The sequence below is a fragment of the Pomacea canaliculata genome, linkage group LG1 (genome assembly GCF_003073045.1).
Source record: "Pomacea canaliculata isolate SZHN2017 linkage group LG1, ASM307304v1, whole genome shotgun sequence".
Classification (NCBI taxonomy): domain Eukaryota; kingdom Metazoa; phylum Mollusca; class Gastropoda; order Architaenioglossa; family Ampullariidae; genus Pomacea; species Pomacea canaliculata.
This window is the reverse complement of record NC_037590.1, coordinates 4,539,008-4,558,047: the sequence shown is the minus strand read 5'-3', so window position 1 is coordinate 4,558,047 and position 19,040 is coordinate 4,539,008. Positions and strand designations below refer to the sequence as shown.

Here is a 19,040-nt window from a genome sequence, read left to right as displayed (position 1 = left end):
TATATAACATCATATAAGATATCTTTGACACTAGATTCATACGTATTTGTATTACGCAAATCCATCCAAAGAGCGCGTACCACTTTCATCGCCATAACCTAGGCTAACCGTACCACACTCAGTTGACCCCATTTGTGGGTCAAATCTCAAGCTCCAGACGACACAAAGGGATTACTACGCTCAACTGCATATATTACAATTAATCAATAACTTAGTAATTTGGCACAGCATTGTCTAAATAATGCAATATAATATAAACAAAATATTAGTGTTCACTTTGTCTTACACTGATTATAAAATCTAAAATAGCCTTTGATCTCACGACTGATGAGAACTTTTTCCCTCGGAGTGTTATCCTGTTGGGTCAGCATTCCGTACGCAGTCGGTGATGTTTATGTGGTGCGATGGTTTACGGAGCAGCTCGTCTAAAGATGTTATATATTGCATTTGTTTTGCTACTTTGTGGAATAAGAACAGAATGTGAGTACTACTAATGGCTGATATTGTCATTCTTCATGCATCGGTAGATTTGTTTTGTTTTACCCGATCAAGATGGCGGCCATCATTGACTATACTAACAAATGCAAACAGCAGTTTTAGCTGCACGTCCTACATTTTCATCTGAATCTTAAATATTCTTAGTTTTCGACTGCATTTGGCGAACTTCTTTTTTTTTTTTTTGCAATCTGTTACATATAGTTAAAAATAATTTTATGGACATTAACAGAATTGTGCAGGCATTTGTTAGGGTATGATCATCTGTAGTTAATGTGCTTGTTCGGAACTTGTTAAAGTAAAAATATTTTCATTCTTTAAAGTGCGTAAGTACATTCACTGACAGCTGATCGAAAGATTCCGTTGACTATGTGAAAATCGTCTTGTAAAATAGGTAGTACCTGTAAAATAATGCTTTAATAGTGTGTCTATGGATCTTTGATCTGTATAAAGAAAATCATAAAATTTTTCGGTCAATTTTTAGTTTCTTAATTTTTGTAATCATGGATCAATTATTTTTGGCGGGGGAAGGGACTGGTCCGAGGGCCGGGTATATATATATAACCGATACGGGTGATGGCTTCCACAGTTAGACGAACAATGTCTTAAAAATTACTTTCCGAATTTCGGGCGTCTTAGAACTCAAGTAATGTCAGCAGTACTAGTATTCTTTGAATTGTAGACAGCGTCTGTGGTAATCGTTTTGCAAGGCAGTCACATTCAGTGGTAAACTGTTCTTTCCAGTTTTTTAAAATCACATTTTCTCAAAATAACTGACACATTTTAACATTAAAAGAAGGCTATCAGCAGAAATCATTTGAATGCTAGTATTACTCAAACACTAAACTATTTTAAGAAGTACTTGTTGAAATAAGTTATTTTTGTGTCTCAACAGTAGATTAAAAAATCTATAACATAATGTATAAGTACAGTCAGTTGCTTGTCTGAAGTACTGGGAGATTGGAGGATACTGATATTATTATTGATAGGCATACAGCTTCTCAAACAACTTAATCATGCTCCACACAGCTGTAGAAAAGTACAAAGTTGTTGTAGAAATGAAAACAATCTAATGTCCAAATAGTCTAAAGAACATACAGAAAGTTGACATTTGAAAAAAAAATTATTTCTGAGCTTTAACAACAAGTTTTAGCAACACCCTTTGTTTTAAAAAAGCCTTCTTTGCATATGTAGGTTTGAGAAAGAGTGTGTTGATCCATTCAGGAGAAATAGATAAGATAAAAAGAGTGAAGTTGAAATGGTGCATTGTCAATAATGTCAGTTTATGCATTCATCCAAATCCCTAAATGCTCTCAGAACTGAAGTTAATGTTTGCTTGCATTGTATCGCAAGATATATATATGTCATATATATATAAAACAGCATATATACAACTGAAGGCAGGATGGATTGTTATTAAAAGTTAGATGTGGTAGCTTAGCCTAGTTAGTGCACAACTGTGGAGCAGAAGGTTTCTGGTTTAAGGTCTATTCAGGCATGTAAAAACTTTCCATGCCTACCCATCAGCTGCTTAGTAGGGTTGGGTACCTTGCTAATTGGGGAAGATAAGAACTGTAAAATGAAAGGTTTAGGCTCCGCCTTCCACATATTGTGCCATAGACATGGTGAGCTCTAATATCACTTGAACATTGGAACCTTTCCCTATTTATTAAACTTTGTATCTGATATCTTCCTGTAGCAGCATAAGAGCTTTTAAGATATATTTGCTGTAAGACATGTTTATCATGCATAAAGTTTCAAGCATTTTAATATAAATGAAAAGGCTGTAAATCTTTTCTTAATAAATTGTAGATCAATACTTAAGTTTTCCCTTAGATTTATTTAATGAAAGACTTCTTTTTCAGGCTTACTGTGCCGTCAATGCCAAGATTGTTCTGGATCCACCAGTCAAAGTAATGGCACATGTGAAACAGATGGTGTGTGTATCACCGTTGTTACAAACTGGAAAGGCAGTATTCGTATCAACCGAGAGTAAGTTTGTATTTGAAACTGTGACATTAAGTGATGAGCACAATAATGAGCTAGACACTCTAAAAAAAGCAAGATCTTGTTATACTTAAAGGACACTGTAAGTGATAAATCAGTTAAGACTTTCCAGACTATGAAATATTTGTTTTTTTCAAAGAGTATGCTTAAATTTAACTTGTCTTTTAAACCTTCTATATCATAATTTTTTTTGTATTGGTTGCACAGTGGCTAAGGTGTATGGCCCCACAACAGTGAGAATCAGTTGTGGTGGGTGTGTATCTTGGTTCTGAGATACCTCTCTCTGAATGTGACACTTAGTTACAGGGATGACTGTTAGGGGTTTTCTTCATGTTCTTTGGTTTTCTCCTCCCTGTGTGAGTGTGTGACTGAGTGGTGGGGTGTTGTATGTGAGATGTAACTTTCTCCCACACACTCATCTAGATGCAGGAATAGAGCCGGCAGATGTCCCATACTTTATTCCATGATCTTAACATAATGCAACAGCTGTGTCCCTCTCCAGGTAGTTTTCAGCGTCAAGTTGTGTGCAGCAGCTGTATCTCGCTTATTCTGTCCTATGCTCTCCTGATCTCCAGCACGTCTGTCATCCTGCCTAAGCTCTGCCCTTATATACACCACTCCGGGATAAATGTTTTTGCAGTGCTCCTGTAGGCCTGCTTCAGTCAGATGTGAGAAAAAGAGAGTGAATATCTGTGATTTGAAAGATTGTGAATATCTGTGATTTGAAAGATTGTAAATGTGATGCCTGCTAACAAGTGTGCACTCATGTGACTTCATGTTAGTGCCTGAAATCTGTTCACACTGGTGGGATAAAGTGCTTTATAAATAAACTTATTATTTTTATGCAGCGTTTTGGGTGATTACTGAAGTAAATGAAAGCCTGTTTGCTTGAACTAATATAGATATAATAAATAATTTTGTAAACAAACAAGCTAACATAAGGACATTTTATGCATGCAGAAAAATTATTGGGCTAGGGTAGGCAGCCTATCTTGAGAATGTCTGAGGGTTGCTTGGCAAGTATTTAGTCAACCTTGAAGTCAGTGAAGGGAAAATTGAAGTCTCTCACCTACCACGCAACAACTAACAAATTGCTCTGTTTCTCACTCACACACATGTCATGTTGTGAGGAAGATCAAGGACAGAGTATAAAATAATCCTTAGTCAATACTAAATCTGAATAGGGGACATACTTTGATAAAGGACACCTTATCAAAACTTAAAGACAAGCTAGATTGCCTAAAAGGAATTTTTATGGCGAAAACATCAAGTTTTTCGGCATCCAGGAGTCAACTGCACCAAAGGAGGAAAACTGTGCATAGAGAGTTCAAAATGTCCTCAATACCTACATCTCCCCATTGAATCCAGATGTGATTGAGTGAGCACCCTGGGCAAGATTAACCCACAAAACTCTCGACCCTGACCCATTGTTGCCAAGTTCCAGTGCTGTTCTGATGCTGTGGCGTTTATGAGGGATAGGTTGGTTAGACATAAACTAAGAAACAGCATTATCAAGGCAGCGCAAGACTTCACCAGGCAACAGGCTACAAAGTTAAAAGCACTTAAAGGCGAGTGGAAGACCATTGGGACTATTACAGCTACAGGTCAGAGAGAAATCTCCTTCAGACCAGTCCACAGTGAAGCCACCAATCACCAGTCACCAACCTGATGATGACATGGGGTCTCAGGGACATGTTGCTGACCTAAGATGTAGCCTTGTGCTTTGCTATGGCACAATGAGAACTTAAACACATACTACCGCTCATCATTCTATATTCAGTCAGCATGGGGTCTCTAGATGTAGTTGTGTGTAAAGCAAATATGGGTGTGGCCAAGATGTGTAATCCAGTCCAACACCTGTACAACATTATGCAAGATACAGGTGACACTTCTCACATAAACTGTGCACACAGCTTCTCAATTCAGAATACTGAAGCAAAGAACTGTTCAAAGAAATGTTTTTAATTTTTGTTATTGGAACATTAATGGCCTCATCGCCAAGCTATCTTGATCTTGTTGATTACATTTGATGTATGTCTGCTAGCAGAAAGTTTTGCTTGTCTATTTTTGATTTTGCTGCATATTTCCGTGATTTTATATTACACTTACCAACAGTAAAATTGTCAAGGCTAGCCAATACTTGGGCAGTATGATCCTGTTAACCTGTTGAAGTTTGTTAAACATTGTTCAGGAAATTAATTCAAAGTGTGGAAATGCTTTGTGTCAAATTATCAAAGGAGCTATTTAAGGTATTATAAGGATATTATCTTAATGGGTATATATAATCACCCAGGTAATAATAGATATTATGATGGGAAAGACTACGATAATATCCTTGACGATTAAGCAGCTTATGATGGTTCAGTTGGAATAGGGTGTAGATGTACATTATGTCATTGTTGGAGATTTTAACACTAGAACTGGCAGTTGGTTTGTAGATGATTTTGATGAAAACCAAAATTATTTGGATGAAACAGATGGCGTATTCAGTACACTCCCAAGATACTATCACAAATGGTTTTGGAAAAGTTCTAATCCAATTGTGTTACATAATCCAATCAACACCTCTAAATAGCTTATTACAGAGTGATATGGATGGAAAATTTACCTGTTTTGTGTGAGAGGAAATAGCACAATAGATTTCTGTGCCACATTAATTGCTTATGAATGTAAAAAATAAAATTGAATTTCAACATATGCCTTTATTTTGCAACAAAGAAAGTAGCCAGAAAATCAAATGAAACAGAACAAAGACAAACAAGGTTTTGGATTATTGATTACTCTTATTAGGTTTGTTAGTATGCTGCTACAAGCAGGACACTGCCTGCGTTGTACTGTGTTCTTGGGTGGCCAGATGCATACGGTAAACAAATGGTTTGAGGCTGAATATAGGCAGTTCAGTGAATCAGTGTAATCAGTGCACAGTTCTAGAAGAAGTATGAAATCCTGCTGCTAGATTTAGAAAACTGGGGAAAATTGAGAAAACTGCTTATGTGAATGATTTAGACATGTTGATTTCCAAGGAAGACATAAAGCAAGCCATACTGAGAGAAAAAGAATGCAAAGCAGTTGGAATGCATATGCTCTTAGCAGAATTCTTGAAGTCAGCTGTACATACTGTTGCCCCCTTTTTAGCAAAACTTTTCAACCATAAGTTTGAGTGTGGTATTTATCTTGTTATTGTACCATTACTGAAGAAATGGGACCCGAAGAATCTGAGAATTACAGAGGTATTTCCTTACTAAGAATAACTAGCAAAGTGTTTACGTCAACACTAATTAGAATGCTGTATACCCTGGCTGAACAAGAACGCAAAATTTGGGAAAAACTGTGATTTTGGGGAAAACAATGCTACCACTGATCAAATTTACACGTTGGTCTCTATGATGACCAGTGAAGAAGTAATTCTGTTTTGCGGATTATATGACAGCTTTTAGTTTAGAAACAACATTTGGGCAGTTTAAGCAAAGATTTTCAACAAAAATGCTAGAAATGTTAGAAGGTTTTGTAAATGTGTATAATTATTGTACTTGACCTCTATGTATAAATGCCATGGGCCTTACGTTAATAAAGTTCAATTTCTCTCTTACATTCACACACACACAGCCAACAGAGAGTTTACTACAGATTAGAAAATGATAAATTCTTCAAAAGTTGGATGACCACCATACTTGATTTTTTAAATTTTAGATGCGAATAATAATTGTGATCTTATTTGAAACAAAAGGTCAGAATTTTTCCTTTAACTGCATTCATCTTTTGAATATTATTGAACATTCTGTTGCGTAAAAGAACTGTACGCCTAATGCAATAATTTTTTTTTAACAGATGCAAAGGTCAAGACAAAGAATTTTTGCAGGGAAGACATATGTTCTGTGAGATCAACCATCAAAATCTGCATATTTCAAATATTAAATGTTGCTCAGATCATGACTTTTGCAATGACAAAGACCCTCCTACATTGGCACCACCTCCCTGGACAGGGGTGGATACAAAAGAAGGTAAGACCAGTCTGTGACTGGTAGTTTTAATTGTCAATCTCCATAAAACAGCAGTGCTTCTATGAAACAAAGATAAAGTTTTATATTTTTTTGAAACATATCTCTAAAGAAAAGATTTTAGAAGTTTGTCGATAGTATCTTATGTTTTGAAGTTGTTTTAAAGCCTATAAACTGATTCCAATTTCAGAGTTTACCAAATCAGAAACAGGTTTGACAGCAATCGAGCTGATGGTGGTGATTGCAGTACCAGTAATTCTTATTTGTGTGGTGCTGATGACGGTATACTGCATATGCCAGCAGCGTTATCGACGCAGTCGCCCATATGCTCCACCCCCAGATATTGATACAAGTCTGCTGGTTCCTGAAGAGCCAACGTCTCTCCGAGAACTGTACGACTGGTCACAGTCTGGATCTGGCTCAGGTGAATGAAATACTTTGCTTGTGTAGAAAGCACAATCATTCTTACATAGCTTTCTTTTCCTCTCCCTTTTGCTTACTTGTGGAACATGTTTGTGTGCATTGCAGGTAGATATTGATTGCTTTTTTAATCACAGACCTGTGGATTTTTATTTGTCAATTTCTTTTATTAAAAGAAGTGGAAGAAATTTACTGCAATAAGGGGTGATTTTCTCATCTCATGTGACTGACTAAAATAGCTGGATTTTCATGTGGATTTTGATGAGAAACATTCCTGAGCTGGTAAATAAATTTTTTTTTTTATAAATCTTTTAGGTCTTCCTCTCTTGGTACAAAGAACAATTGCACGTCAGATTCGTCTGTGTGAGATCATTGGAAAGGGTCGCTATGGTGAGGTTTGGCGAGGTCATTGGAGAGGGGAAAATGTTGCTGTCAAGATATTCTCTTCAAGAGAAGAGCGTTCGTGGTTTAGAGAGGCAGAAATCTATCAGACTGTCATGCTACGCCATGAAAATATTTTGGGATTTATAGCTGCTGATAACAAAGGTGAGGAAATGAAGAACGCATGATTTTTGTATTGGCTGTAGCATAAGAAATTGGTTTTGAGGCTGTATTTGAAGGCTTCTAATGTAGACAGTTATAAAACAAAGAAATCTACATAGAAAGTAAAGAAGTTTTACTGTTGTGGTTTTATTGCTGACAGAGGTCCACCATTTTTAAACAGCTCCAGCATGACACTAGAGCTGAATTATGGGAAAGCTGTATTAAATCAGATAAATTTAAAATAACATAGACATAAAGAATGATGGTTAGTTTTTAACATGAGTTTAGGATTTTTCTTATCGATAGCAAAAGAAATTTAAAAAAACTTAAGGAAAAACAAAATCAAACCAAAAGAAACATTTTCTTAATCATTTCCTCTGCAGTTTAAGAACCTTAGGTTTTCATATAAGAGTTCCTCAAAGTGTGGTGTCTTCTGTCATAGTGAGTTTCCACATGATGTTCATTAGTTAACATGTCTTTTGATAATGTTAAAGTAAACAAGAACACCTTGTGAAATAATGAAGAAAGTGACAGTTCTTAATAGGATTTGTTGGTTTTCATGCATATGTCTGGTTGAAATAGGAAAAAAAAAATTGTCATGTGTTAATCATGCAGAGAACAGAAAATCTAATATTCATACTTTCTTTAAGAGACTGATATTTGTTATGTCTGGTGTACATGTATTCGGTGAGGCTGATTGCAAAAGCACTAACCAGGTTTTGGAATTTAACAAATTCCTCTCACCTGTTGACTTTATTGATTTCAGATAATGGGACTTGGACCCAGCTTTGGCTAATCACAGATTATCATGAAAATGGCTCCCTCTTTGATTTTCTAAACCGGCAGCCAGTCCTACCATCTACTATGATTCGCCTGGCACTAACGGCTGCCTGTGGCATGGCACACCTGCACATGGAGATTCTTGGCGCACAGGGTCAGACCTCATAACCTTATATAGTTACTTTGTACTCTCACTTTCTGCACATCCCATTCCCATTTTTTTTTTTTAAATTAAAATTTCATTTTTACCTGAGTTTTACAAAAGTGCAGTTTATTATTTTTGTAAGGACCTTTCTATGTATGGTAATATTTTTAGATTTGCATTTTGGGAACAAAAGTGGCTGTTCAGCTTGCATTTTGGAAAATGATGTCATATCTATTTGAAAAAGGAAAAAAATGTGCACCATGGTGGACCTTAAGAGTTGAATTAAGTTTTTCAGAAATTGCTTGTTTCCTGATGGTTTTACTCAGTCAGGATATCACAGCTTGATTCTGATTACTACATATCTGAGCAGATTATCCTGCTTGATTCTTACTGATTTTATTACATTTTATTACAGGAAAGCCAGCCATTGCTCATCGTGACATTAAGTCCAAGAACATCCTTGTCAAAAGCAACAATACCTGTTGTATTGCTGATTTAGGTGAGGCATCTTTTTAGGATGTGACTTAGTATTGATTTTTCTTTTGTTTTAAACATTGTTCATGTTCCATAAAAAGTAAGGCTGAAATACATTTTTTAACAAAATTAAATACTAATTAAAAATTTAATTATATACTGGAAGTTAGTTGTTGATTGTCATTACACTTGGTGAAGTCACAGAGCTTGGCGTATGTGGTACCAACATTTGATGCATTTATTTTGTTTCTTTGTTTGGATTGAATATGATTGACATGCTCAAGCCAGACAGTAGCCATGATTGTTACTCATGCAGAAATTTCTGAACACATCATAACCTATTCTGTAGTCACTTCACTTGATCCTAGTACAGAAATATAGTCTGTACGATCTTGTATGCTTAATTGTAGTGCTTGAGAGAAACAGTTCCAGAGTACTTGTGAAAGGTGCCCACGTGTAAGCCAGTTGCTGTCTCATTTAGACCTTGTAGTACTGTTCGACCCTTCCTACTCCAGAAGACACTGACGAAAACACTTTAGGATGCCAGAGTATTTCCAGAATGCAACAGCATGCAGAATCTGTAGCAGTCTTCCACTGGCTTAAGACTTACCCACCTAACCATCAACCCCATCAGTCAAACACTGCCATCTCTTTCTCACTTTAATCCTTGCCCCTTTTACTTTCTTGTAATTGGTTGCTTATTTTGCTTATTCCTGTGTGGTGATACTTTTGCAGTGATCATGTTATAAGGATACATCATCATCATAAACAATATGCGTTAACTAGTACTCTGGCTATAGAGGTGGTTGATTAGCATGTTTTCCTATCTGCAAGTGAATTTTTAATTTTTCAGGTCTGGCTGTTCGACATGACTCAAAGACAGACAGTGTAGACATTGCTCCCAACAATAGAGTGGGCACAAAGCGCTACATGGCACCAGAGTGCCTGGATGAAACAATCAACATGAGCCATTTTGAATCCTTTAAGAGGGCAGATGTCTACTCTTTTGGCTTGGTCTTGTGGGAAATAGCACGTCGATGCTCTGTAGGTGGTACGTATATTGCTTTATTTGTGGATGAGCAGTAGCTTGTACATTGCTGTTAAGCATGGGAAGGACAAAAAAGAAAATCTCTCAATTAGAATCTTTAGAATGCTTTTAGGATTCATTGTTTCTTCCTGAGTACTCTTGTTGTTAAATCTGAGATTCATAAATGTATATGTAAGATTCTTGTCAGATATATGTAGTGTGCATTAACATTTGCTTGTGTGGATTTTCAGGTATTCATGAAGACTATCAACTACCATATTATGATATGGTACCTTCTGATCCTTCATTGGAAGACATGCGCAAAGTGGTATGTGTGGATCGACATCGGCCTGCCATTCCCAATCGCTGGCAAGCAGTTGAGGTGAGGGAATTTATGTGTTGTAGAAAGAGGCGATGAGAATCTGCACTGCCAGCTTTTGTTCCACTTGAATTACAAGTGTACTATCTTGCTGAAGGGAACAACAATTTTCAGCAGTATCAGCTTAAGGTTGTGTGTGAATGGATGTGTTAGTGGGCACTTACATATTTCTCATAGTTGATTTTTGTTTGTACTTGCAGTCTTTGCGAGTGATGGCTCGCCTGATGAAGGAGTGCTGGTATCATAATGCTGCCGCCCGTCTGACTGCTCTGCGAATCCGCAAGACATTGGCTAGTCTGGCATCACAGGAAGACCTGAAAGTGTAGAGAATCAAGGCATAAAGAAAGATGATGCAAGTTTCTGTTTGCATAGTGTGTTGTGAGATAAATCTGTGCAGGTGCCTGTTGTGGAGCAAGTATGTGGGACAGTAAGCACTATATGTGTTAGTGCCTATCCGTACCAGGAATCATTCATGGAATGTTCGTCTAAATATAATAGAAATGCAAAGTGAGCACAGGCTTGGAACCACAGGAATCACAAGGATCAGGTGAAGATAACAAATTCTCAGTGTAGTGGAGAATGTGGTGGCCCTTTTATTATGATGTTTTCCTGTTCTTTCAAAACGTTTGTTTGGGACTTGTGACAGCTGTCATTTTCCTTACCAGATACAAATCTGTTCTCTTGGGCCTCTCTAGAACCTTGTTAATTTGAGATAGTGTAGGGCATTTTAAATCTGAGAGAAGTTTTGTGGGGCTGGTTGTTTATATATGGACTTATGGAAGAAAATAATTGGCTATGACAGTTACAAATTGTTGCACATACTAATGATTAAGAATGTCATAATATTGGAATCGTTGCCTCTCTGTTGATGTTCAGAGAGAAGAGGTGCAGTCATTGTGCTTCCATGGAGTAGAGCTCTAATGCTTTATATCATATAACATGTTCAGAAAAATAACTTTTAGAAGACAAGCTTATATGCTGTCACAAAACCATATTAAATAATGAGTACTATATGATCTGTTTATGCCAATATTATGCGCGTCCCCATTTTGGTTTTTGATTGGCTTGTGTTTGTTTTTTTTTTAACCCCCCTCATTTTTCTTGCTTGCTTTTTCCAGACCTGTTTTTCTGCTGTGTGAATTATGTGTTCACATGGAAGCACATATAAAACACCTAGGATGGGTGGATAGGCAAATGAGACGAGTGCGAATAAAATATTAGATTTGTAGAAAGTAGCCCTACATGTGCAAAGTTAGACATGCTTAAAGCTTGTCATAAAACTTATTTTATCAGGTTTGTTTTCTGATTTCATCACAACTTGTTAGATGTTTACATTGGAGGCCAGTAATTGGAGTTTTAACGTTTTGGATGCCTTTTGAGAATACATTAAGATATGATTTTATTTATCCCAGAGGGCATTTAGTTGTATATTATGGATGTACCTAAGTACCATGGATAGATAAGAAGGTTGCTAGGGTATGATTTCTTTTTTAATGGGGGAGGGGGGCTCCTAAAACATTTACAGAGACATATAGATAGATTCACAATATGCGTCATCTATTTCAGCAGATGTATGGCTAATTTGCCTAAATATCTCCAAAGTGAAAAGAGATTGACCTTATACTCATAATAAGATTACAGTTTGCTACAGGCACACAATTTTGGTGAAAACAGCCCTGATTCATTTGATCAAAATTGTCTTCAGTTTAGGGGTTGACTGAATCCCCATGAAAGAAAGCTATTTTATATTTCACAGTGTAAATACCGATTGTAAAAATCTTGTACAGGCTATATGAATCAGTATCATATCAGTGAGCATGCATGAAACAAAAGACTAAATAATGATTTGACATTATGGATGAACAAATATTTTGGAAGCATGCATGATGGAATTGAGCAGATGGTGGTGAAAGTGCAATCATGCTCTTTTGTCAGTATATTTCTTCAGTAAACCATTAATTTTTATATTTTAACTTGAAAATGGCATTGTAGTTGCAGCAGATCCCTAGAATTGTGAACGAAATGCTGTGTTGTGTGAGTTTTCTCATCATCTTCTGTTGTTGTTTTGTTTTTTTGTTTGGTTTTTTTTTTTTTTTTTTTTACTTTCTTGAGAGGAGCTCACATCCTGACACATGTTTGAGTCGTAAGAAATGTGTTGGATGTGATCACTTAAATATTTACAAGTAATCTTTAAACTTTGATTGGACATTTGCAAATGTTTACTTTTAAATACAGGAATGCAGATGAATAGATTATTATGTTTGTAAGATAAAAAATGTACTTTTTAATCTCTAGCAGATTTTTTTTCAATCTTGGGAATTTCATTTTAAACAATTGATTAATTAGTTATCCATAATTTTATAAAGCACTTTGTATGTGGTTGCCATTGTACCAGTTTTTACCAGTAAATTTCTGCTTGTGATGGTAGTGTAGGATTTGAACATTATACCATATTTGAACAATCTTAAAATTTCTACATTGTGTCTGTAGAAGTTAAGGGGGAGGGGCAAGCTGTATGAGTGTATATGTGGGAGAAATAATAATAAGTTAGAACAATTAGATTTTCATGACATTTCATTAGGTTAGACTTGTTGGAAAAGTGGTCTGTAAGAAATCAAACATGGGTGGATGATGTTTGATATCGTAGGATCAGTATTTTAAATTACTTTGTTTTTCCCCTTCATGTTTGCTAATAGAATTGTTTCAGAAATAAGATCTTTTGTGTCATCATCAGTACTTCATTTAATTACAGTTTTTGAGATTTTAGGTTTTTTTAATGAGAGTAGATCTAGTAGTGCTGTGGATTCAGCAGTTTGTTAGGTTTGTCAGTTCAGTTTTTTTTTTTTTTTTTTGGGGGGGGGGTAGGCCAGGGAAATGGTTTGTTTTGTTGATCTTTTTCAATTGAAAGTGAATTAAGTCCCAATTTTGTTACTAAAGAGTGCTTGTTTTTGGTCACTGTCTCCAGTTAAATTGGGTGGCATGAGTGCAGTTGAAATGGTGGTCCTGCATGGTTCAAGAACTGACAGCACAACATAAGTTCTAACATGCCAGTCCCTATAAATTTTGTTTTAAAGCTATGGTTAGATAGTTTGCTAGTTAATGGAGAGTCCTAAACCCATGTTTTGAGACTTTAAGAGGGAGCTTAATATCAGGATTCTTGCACTTTTTATTTTTTTGCACGAACACATTGGCACTGAAAATAAAAAGACAAGCAGCCTAATGTGGGCTATAAGAAACACATAATGCATGGTTTATTTAATATCCACACAATAAAGTAAACAGGAATTCATGTTGAGGCTTCAGATAGCTTTCAGGCCAATTAAGCTGACAGCTTGTATCCTGCATACTGCAGTGTGAAGACCTATCATAACAATGTAACCCCTATGTAGGTGACACATTACAGAGACTATTGGTCTTTAAGATGGTGATTGCTTCAGCATGAGTGCTACGTCTGGAACCAGGTGCACAGTTGTTTAGATGCTAACAGCTATCAGCCAACTAACCTGATATTTGATAAGCATTTTAGCTAACTACTAGGTATTAGCACCCAGCCCAGATCTTAATTGTCTATGATTTAACAATCTTAAAGTGGATTTAGAACTGAAGAAAATGGCATGACTGTAAGATTATCACACTGTTGTCACTGCTGTTTATTTGGTATATTTCTTCCCTGGTAAAGCTACACCAAACTCTGGGAAGGCAGTAAGAAAGGATGATCATTTCCTGTCAATAATCCATCAGACAGCTCCATACTTTTGGCTCCTCTCTCAAAAAGGCACTGGAGAGAGGTTGGCATGAGTCATGTCATCTGGCCAATGCTATAAAGTTTTAACTTCTTGTTTAGTTTGGGAAAAACTGCCTTCGGAATGTGATTTGTTTTCCATTTTACTGCTGCTATACCTTCCTTGGGCAACATGATATGAGAAAAATTTGACCTCGAGAAAACTGATATGAAGATCAGTTGATATAGGTATGAAAACCTTGCACAAAAATTGCCATTTTTTTGCCAAGCAGAATCAAGATAATATTGGATGCGGGATGAGCTGTTTTAAATTTCTCCTTGTGCCATCTAGGCTTCTTTGTTATCCTCAGGTAGAGAGTATTCTTTGTTAACATGTGGGTACCCGTTTCTGTATATTTTTTTCAGTTAGTGGGATTTTTGTTTATTGTTTGTGCCACTTGAAGATGGCATTGAGCACTTTGAATGTTTGCAGTGCCTGGTTTGAAAATATGCTGAGGCATTAGGCTCATTATGCAGATGGGGTAAACTAAATTGGTATCTTTTTCATTAGCTTATGGGTTTTGAGGGTGGAGGTGTAGACACACAAGGGGCAGCATACTCTACCTCTCTCAAATTTGGAATCAATTTACCTCAATGCAATGTGTATGTCTGATTTGCAAGGCCTTAAAAAATGTCTCACATGGCCTTCCATGTTCCTTTTATGTTTCATTGAGTCAGTCAAATGTTTTGATGCTGCCTTCGAGCATCCCATGGGAATAGGCTGGTATAGACATTACCATACATCATGTGAGGATTATTTTGAAGTCAATTTAAACATAGTCTTGGCAGCAGCTGGCTGAGGTTTTTTTTCAAGATTCAGTAATTTCTGTATGTCTCATGTTAAGCCATCAGAAGTTCACAGAACTTTTGTATTAAGTGCCAGGCGTTTACAAAAACACTTGTTAGTACGCGCAATTATCTTCTGTTAAACCAGCTGTATGCCCTTCTCAGGCTACCCTGTATAAACTTTGTTTTATTTGTTTAAAAATCTAAGAGCTTATAGTGCCTAACGAGGAAAGCTCTTCAAATTTTGTCTTTTAACACTTGCATTTTCTTTTGTTTTCTGTTCTTCAGTTTTGTCCCTCTGTCTGTCTGTGTGTGTGTTTGTGAATGTGCATATCTGGATGTATCCCGCATGTTGGCAAGAGCACTGGAATGATGGATTTTGTCTCCCAGCTTTTATATCTCCTAAAGTACAGTATAGGTAAAACCTCTATCTCACAGTTTTGTATGGTCTTGTTTACCATATCAGATGCTAACAGAATACAGAAAATGATGACGACAAATGCATTGGTGTGTTATTGGCTCTGTCACTGTTCATCTGAGAATCCCTCTTTCTGTATGTCAACACAAACCCCACGCCTTCACCATTCACAGACTCAACTTAGCTCAGCATATGTCTGCATTTAATGTGTCTTCTTGAAGGATTTCTCACATGTGAATGTTGCCCCTTTTCCACACGGGTGCAGCAGGCGCTGCCATACATCTTACGTGTCTCTTCACTGACTGCTAATATCTTGCCACTTCTACCTCACACTAACAGATTTACCACACCCTCTTGTAAAATTGCCTGCTGCATGTAAACCTTCAAGGAATGGAGGATGGAGGGGGGAAATGAGTGACATCAGCAGTAGTGTTTTACTTGTATGGTTTGTATGATGTGGTTGAGATTGCTGACAATATTTACAGCAAAGTACTTTGTCATGATATGAAATAGTTTTTTTTCCTCCAGACACCAAGGAAATTTCTGTTATTATTTTGAGTGGCCTTTTATGGAGGGATTAAGGACGAGGGGAGAGGGAATGTCTCCAGATCCTATGATCAGGCCATAGTTACTATCATTTCTGCATGCATAAGGCAGTAACTGTGCAGGGTGCATTATGTCTTTCTGAGTCAGCCTGTTTTCCACAGTTTCTTATGTTGTAAACTTTTGATTCAAATTGCTAGAACATATTTCTTCTGCACTTCTGTGGAAAATAAGCATATCTGTTACTAAGTGTAGTTTATATTTAGCTACCTGGTCATATCATTGAAGGTGATCAGCAGTGAAAAACTGAACTTTAGTTTTGAGAAGTTATATTGGTTTTAGCCCTTTTTTTAATCTAGACGTCAGTAATAACTACATATTTGGGGGACAAAGAAGCAGTGCACTCTGCACGTTTTTTTTTTCCAGGTATTTTTGGCTAGATGTATGGAGAGTAATAGAAGAGTTTTTCTAGCGATTTTGGGAGTTTCTTGCTGAACCCTGATCAGAAGACCAGTATTAAAATCTGTTTACTGTTTCATAAATTTGTAAGCTGATACAGCTAGAAAGTACAAGTTGTTTATGACAATTCTTAGGCAGCTTATTTGTAGGGCTAGAAGAGGCTATAGTCATTACCCTTTACACATCCAGAAAGTGAAGCCATCTTAAAGCATATTATTTTGACTATATCAGCATTATTCAGGATGCTTCTCCGTTATACATGTTTGTGTTTGTATAGACATATACACATAGTAAGATAGTCACACATCTTTAATTAACTTGTGTGGCAGCTTGGCAGGGTGGATGTTCTGTTGAAGTATCATGCTACATGTAACTGTGAACTTTAGGAGATAGGCTCTCCAACCTTGTTGTTTGGCTTGTTTTTACTGTTATATGCATTAGTCATCACTATCAAGGTTCACAGACTCTTGGCATTTATGTTTTAGAGATGTTTGTCAAAGAATTTTTGGATGTCCTTCTATTCTTTGACACTTTAGAGATAAGAACTTTGGTCTGCTGCATTTTTATTTTTTTTTAATTTTGTGAGTTTCCATTGATTTCAAAGTCAAGGTTGATGCACTCTACGATGATTAGCTGGTTTCCACATTTATTGGTGTATTATGACCCCAGCCATTGCTTTTGTGCATTGGGCTTTTGTGGTGTTTTGCCTACATGCCATGCACTTAACATGTTAGAGAAATGTTTACATGATGTATAGCTTTAAATAGTTTGTACTTGTCTCTTCACTAGCGAGGTGCTTCTTTGCAGTTGACTATTGACTATAGGCAAACATTCAAGTCTTGTAGATGTGGGTAGGGTAAGACTGTTGTATCACATATCATTGAAGGAATGCAGATCAGCAGACTGGCTCCTTTGTTCTCTGTTTCCTGATGAAAGTGTTTTCTTACGTTGTATGGATGACTTGAACAAGTAGTTACACATAGAGCATAATATTTAGCGTGCTTCAGACTTACCCCAGAACATTGCAAGGTCCGATCTCTTTCTGCATTGAACGAAATTGTTTAAATCATAGCATAGTGTACATCTTTCTCGAGTGTTCAGCAGCGAGTGTGCTAGCTGCATGTGTATGGATGCAAGTTTTGTAATTCGTTACAAAAGAGGAAGTGACCCATACAGAAGTCATCAGTAGAAGGGGAACAGCAGAAGGACATTTTTTAATTCCTCAACTTTGTTTTGTTGGTTTTTTTTTTTTTGTTGTTTTTTTGTTCGTATTTTTTTTTTTCTTTTGCAAACAGAATTAGTGATTATTTTCTTGTTTCCCGCGTCCTTGCTTTGTGGGGGGAAAATGGAAGTGAATCTTTTAGAAAAATAGAAATTTTTTATTTAAATCTGCAATTTTGTCATTTATTTTCTTGTATTTTGTCCTTGAAGCCAAATGCACTTGGTATCCCATGAGAGTGACTAGATTTGAATGCGTGTATGTCGCGTGTACAGAAAACTGGTTTTGGTGCACGAGCACTGTTGGCATTGAACCGGTGAGTGCAAACGGAAGTGGAGGAGACTTAAATGTGACTAGGTCATGTAAGGTTGTTGTTCTTCTAGTCGGCACATAATTTGGTTGTGTATTTTGACAGATAAACTGTTGTGCACATTCAGGAGGAAGAATTAAAGATGGGGAAGGGGATCATCGATAGCAACATTTTCCCTACGAAACGTGTGTAGTGACTGCAGAAAGTCGGACCGCGCACGTGACGGCTTGTTTCTTGAGTAGTCTTGGTTCTGTGTGTGCGTGTTCGCGCGTCCGAATGTCCCGCATGCCACCTTTTTCTTTCGGGTTTAGACATCACGCACTGTTCACAAGCTTGTGTAGAAAAGTCATGAATGTATGAACATGTATTTATAAACCTATATTAGAACGAATGTTGCAGTGATTGAAACGAAGTGACTTTGCTTCCTGAAACCCGTAAGAGGAAAAAGATGTCAAGAAACATATTTGGGTTGAGTAGAATTGCGTTATTCATGTGTTTGGGGGTGTACATGGTTGTAAATAGTTCGGACGCTACAGTCTTTGCTGTTGTTTAACATAATGTACATAAAGGAGGTTGCATTTGTCGTCGCTGTTGTTGTGATGTCACCACCTTAATAGTACTAGTGCAAAGCATAGAATGCGATTAGGCGAACTCTTCTGGCTACCCTTTCATAAAGAGCTACACTGCAGCCTCCTGACCTCCTAGACCTGGTGGTACTAAAGCCGGAGACAGTGAGGGCTTTGCTAGAACTATTTACAGATCCCTGTTAATCACCTTTGTCTTCCTAGTCGGAGACAGCCGTGTGTTGGAACCCTTTCTGTCGCCCCGAATTTGCCGAATGGCCATGTGCGGTGAGCGGTGTTCAGCACCAGCGCGTGCAGTTTTCACTGGATGAGGGTCAATGGAGGTTGGAGGCTGCGTGGTATTATTATTTTTTTTTTTGCTGCATTCAAGTTGTTTGTTCATGACTGTGAGTGACATTCGACATAGTCTTTTAAAAAGGAGCATTAAATGTGATTTTTAACTCTTTCTCGGCTCAGTACTGTGTTGTTGATGCAAGAGACAAGTGGGTTGATGTGTGTGACCTCACTTTGATCAAAAGAGAAACTTCAATTTTTAATATGATTGCATGTTTATGTGTGGGGGATATCTTAAAAACACTAGCACCAGCGAATTTTTCCCTCGCATTTACAGCATTATACAAAATGTGTAGATGAAAAGAAACAGGAGGCTAGCATAAAGAGTCAACAAATCCA

General features: G+C 36.9%; 1 protein-coding gene across 1 annotated transcript; it reads left to right on the top strand.

Annotated features, from left to right (window-relative positions):
* Window positions 1-344: 344 nt before the first annotated feature.
* Window positions 345-18,813, top strand: LOC112562162 (TGF-beta receptor type-1-like). The gene is made up of 10 exons (XM_025235229.1): window positions 345-480; window positions 2,361-2,487; window positions 6,331-6,503; window positions 6,691-6,924; window positions 7,236-7,466; window positions 8,230-8,397; window positions 8,804-8,887; window positions 9,716-9,913; window positions 10,141-10,271; window positions 10,469-18,813. Exons 1-10 carry the CDS (start codon window positions 405-407, stop codon window positions 10,592-10,594), a joined length of 1,548 nt encoding a protein of 515 aa, XP_025091014.1. The 5' UTR covers window positions 345-404; the 3' UTR covers window positions 10,595-18,813.
* Window positions 18,814-19,040: the final 227 nt, after the last annotated feature.

Coding starts and splice junctions, on each gene's coding strand:
- LOC112562162 (XM_025235229.1), top strand. CDS start 405: ATGGTTTACGGAGCAGCTCGTCTAAAGATGTTATATATTGCATTTGTT. Junction 6,925..7,235: donor ACAGTCTGGATCTGGCTCAG/GTGAATGAAATA, acceptor TAAATCTTTTAG/GTCTTCCTCTCTTGGTACAA. Junction 10,272..10,468: donor ATCGCTGGCAAGCAGTTGAG/GTGAGGGAATTT, acceptor TTGTACTTGCAG/TCTTTGCGAGTGATGGCTCG.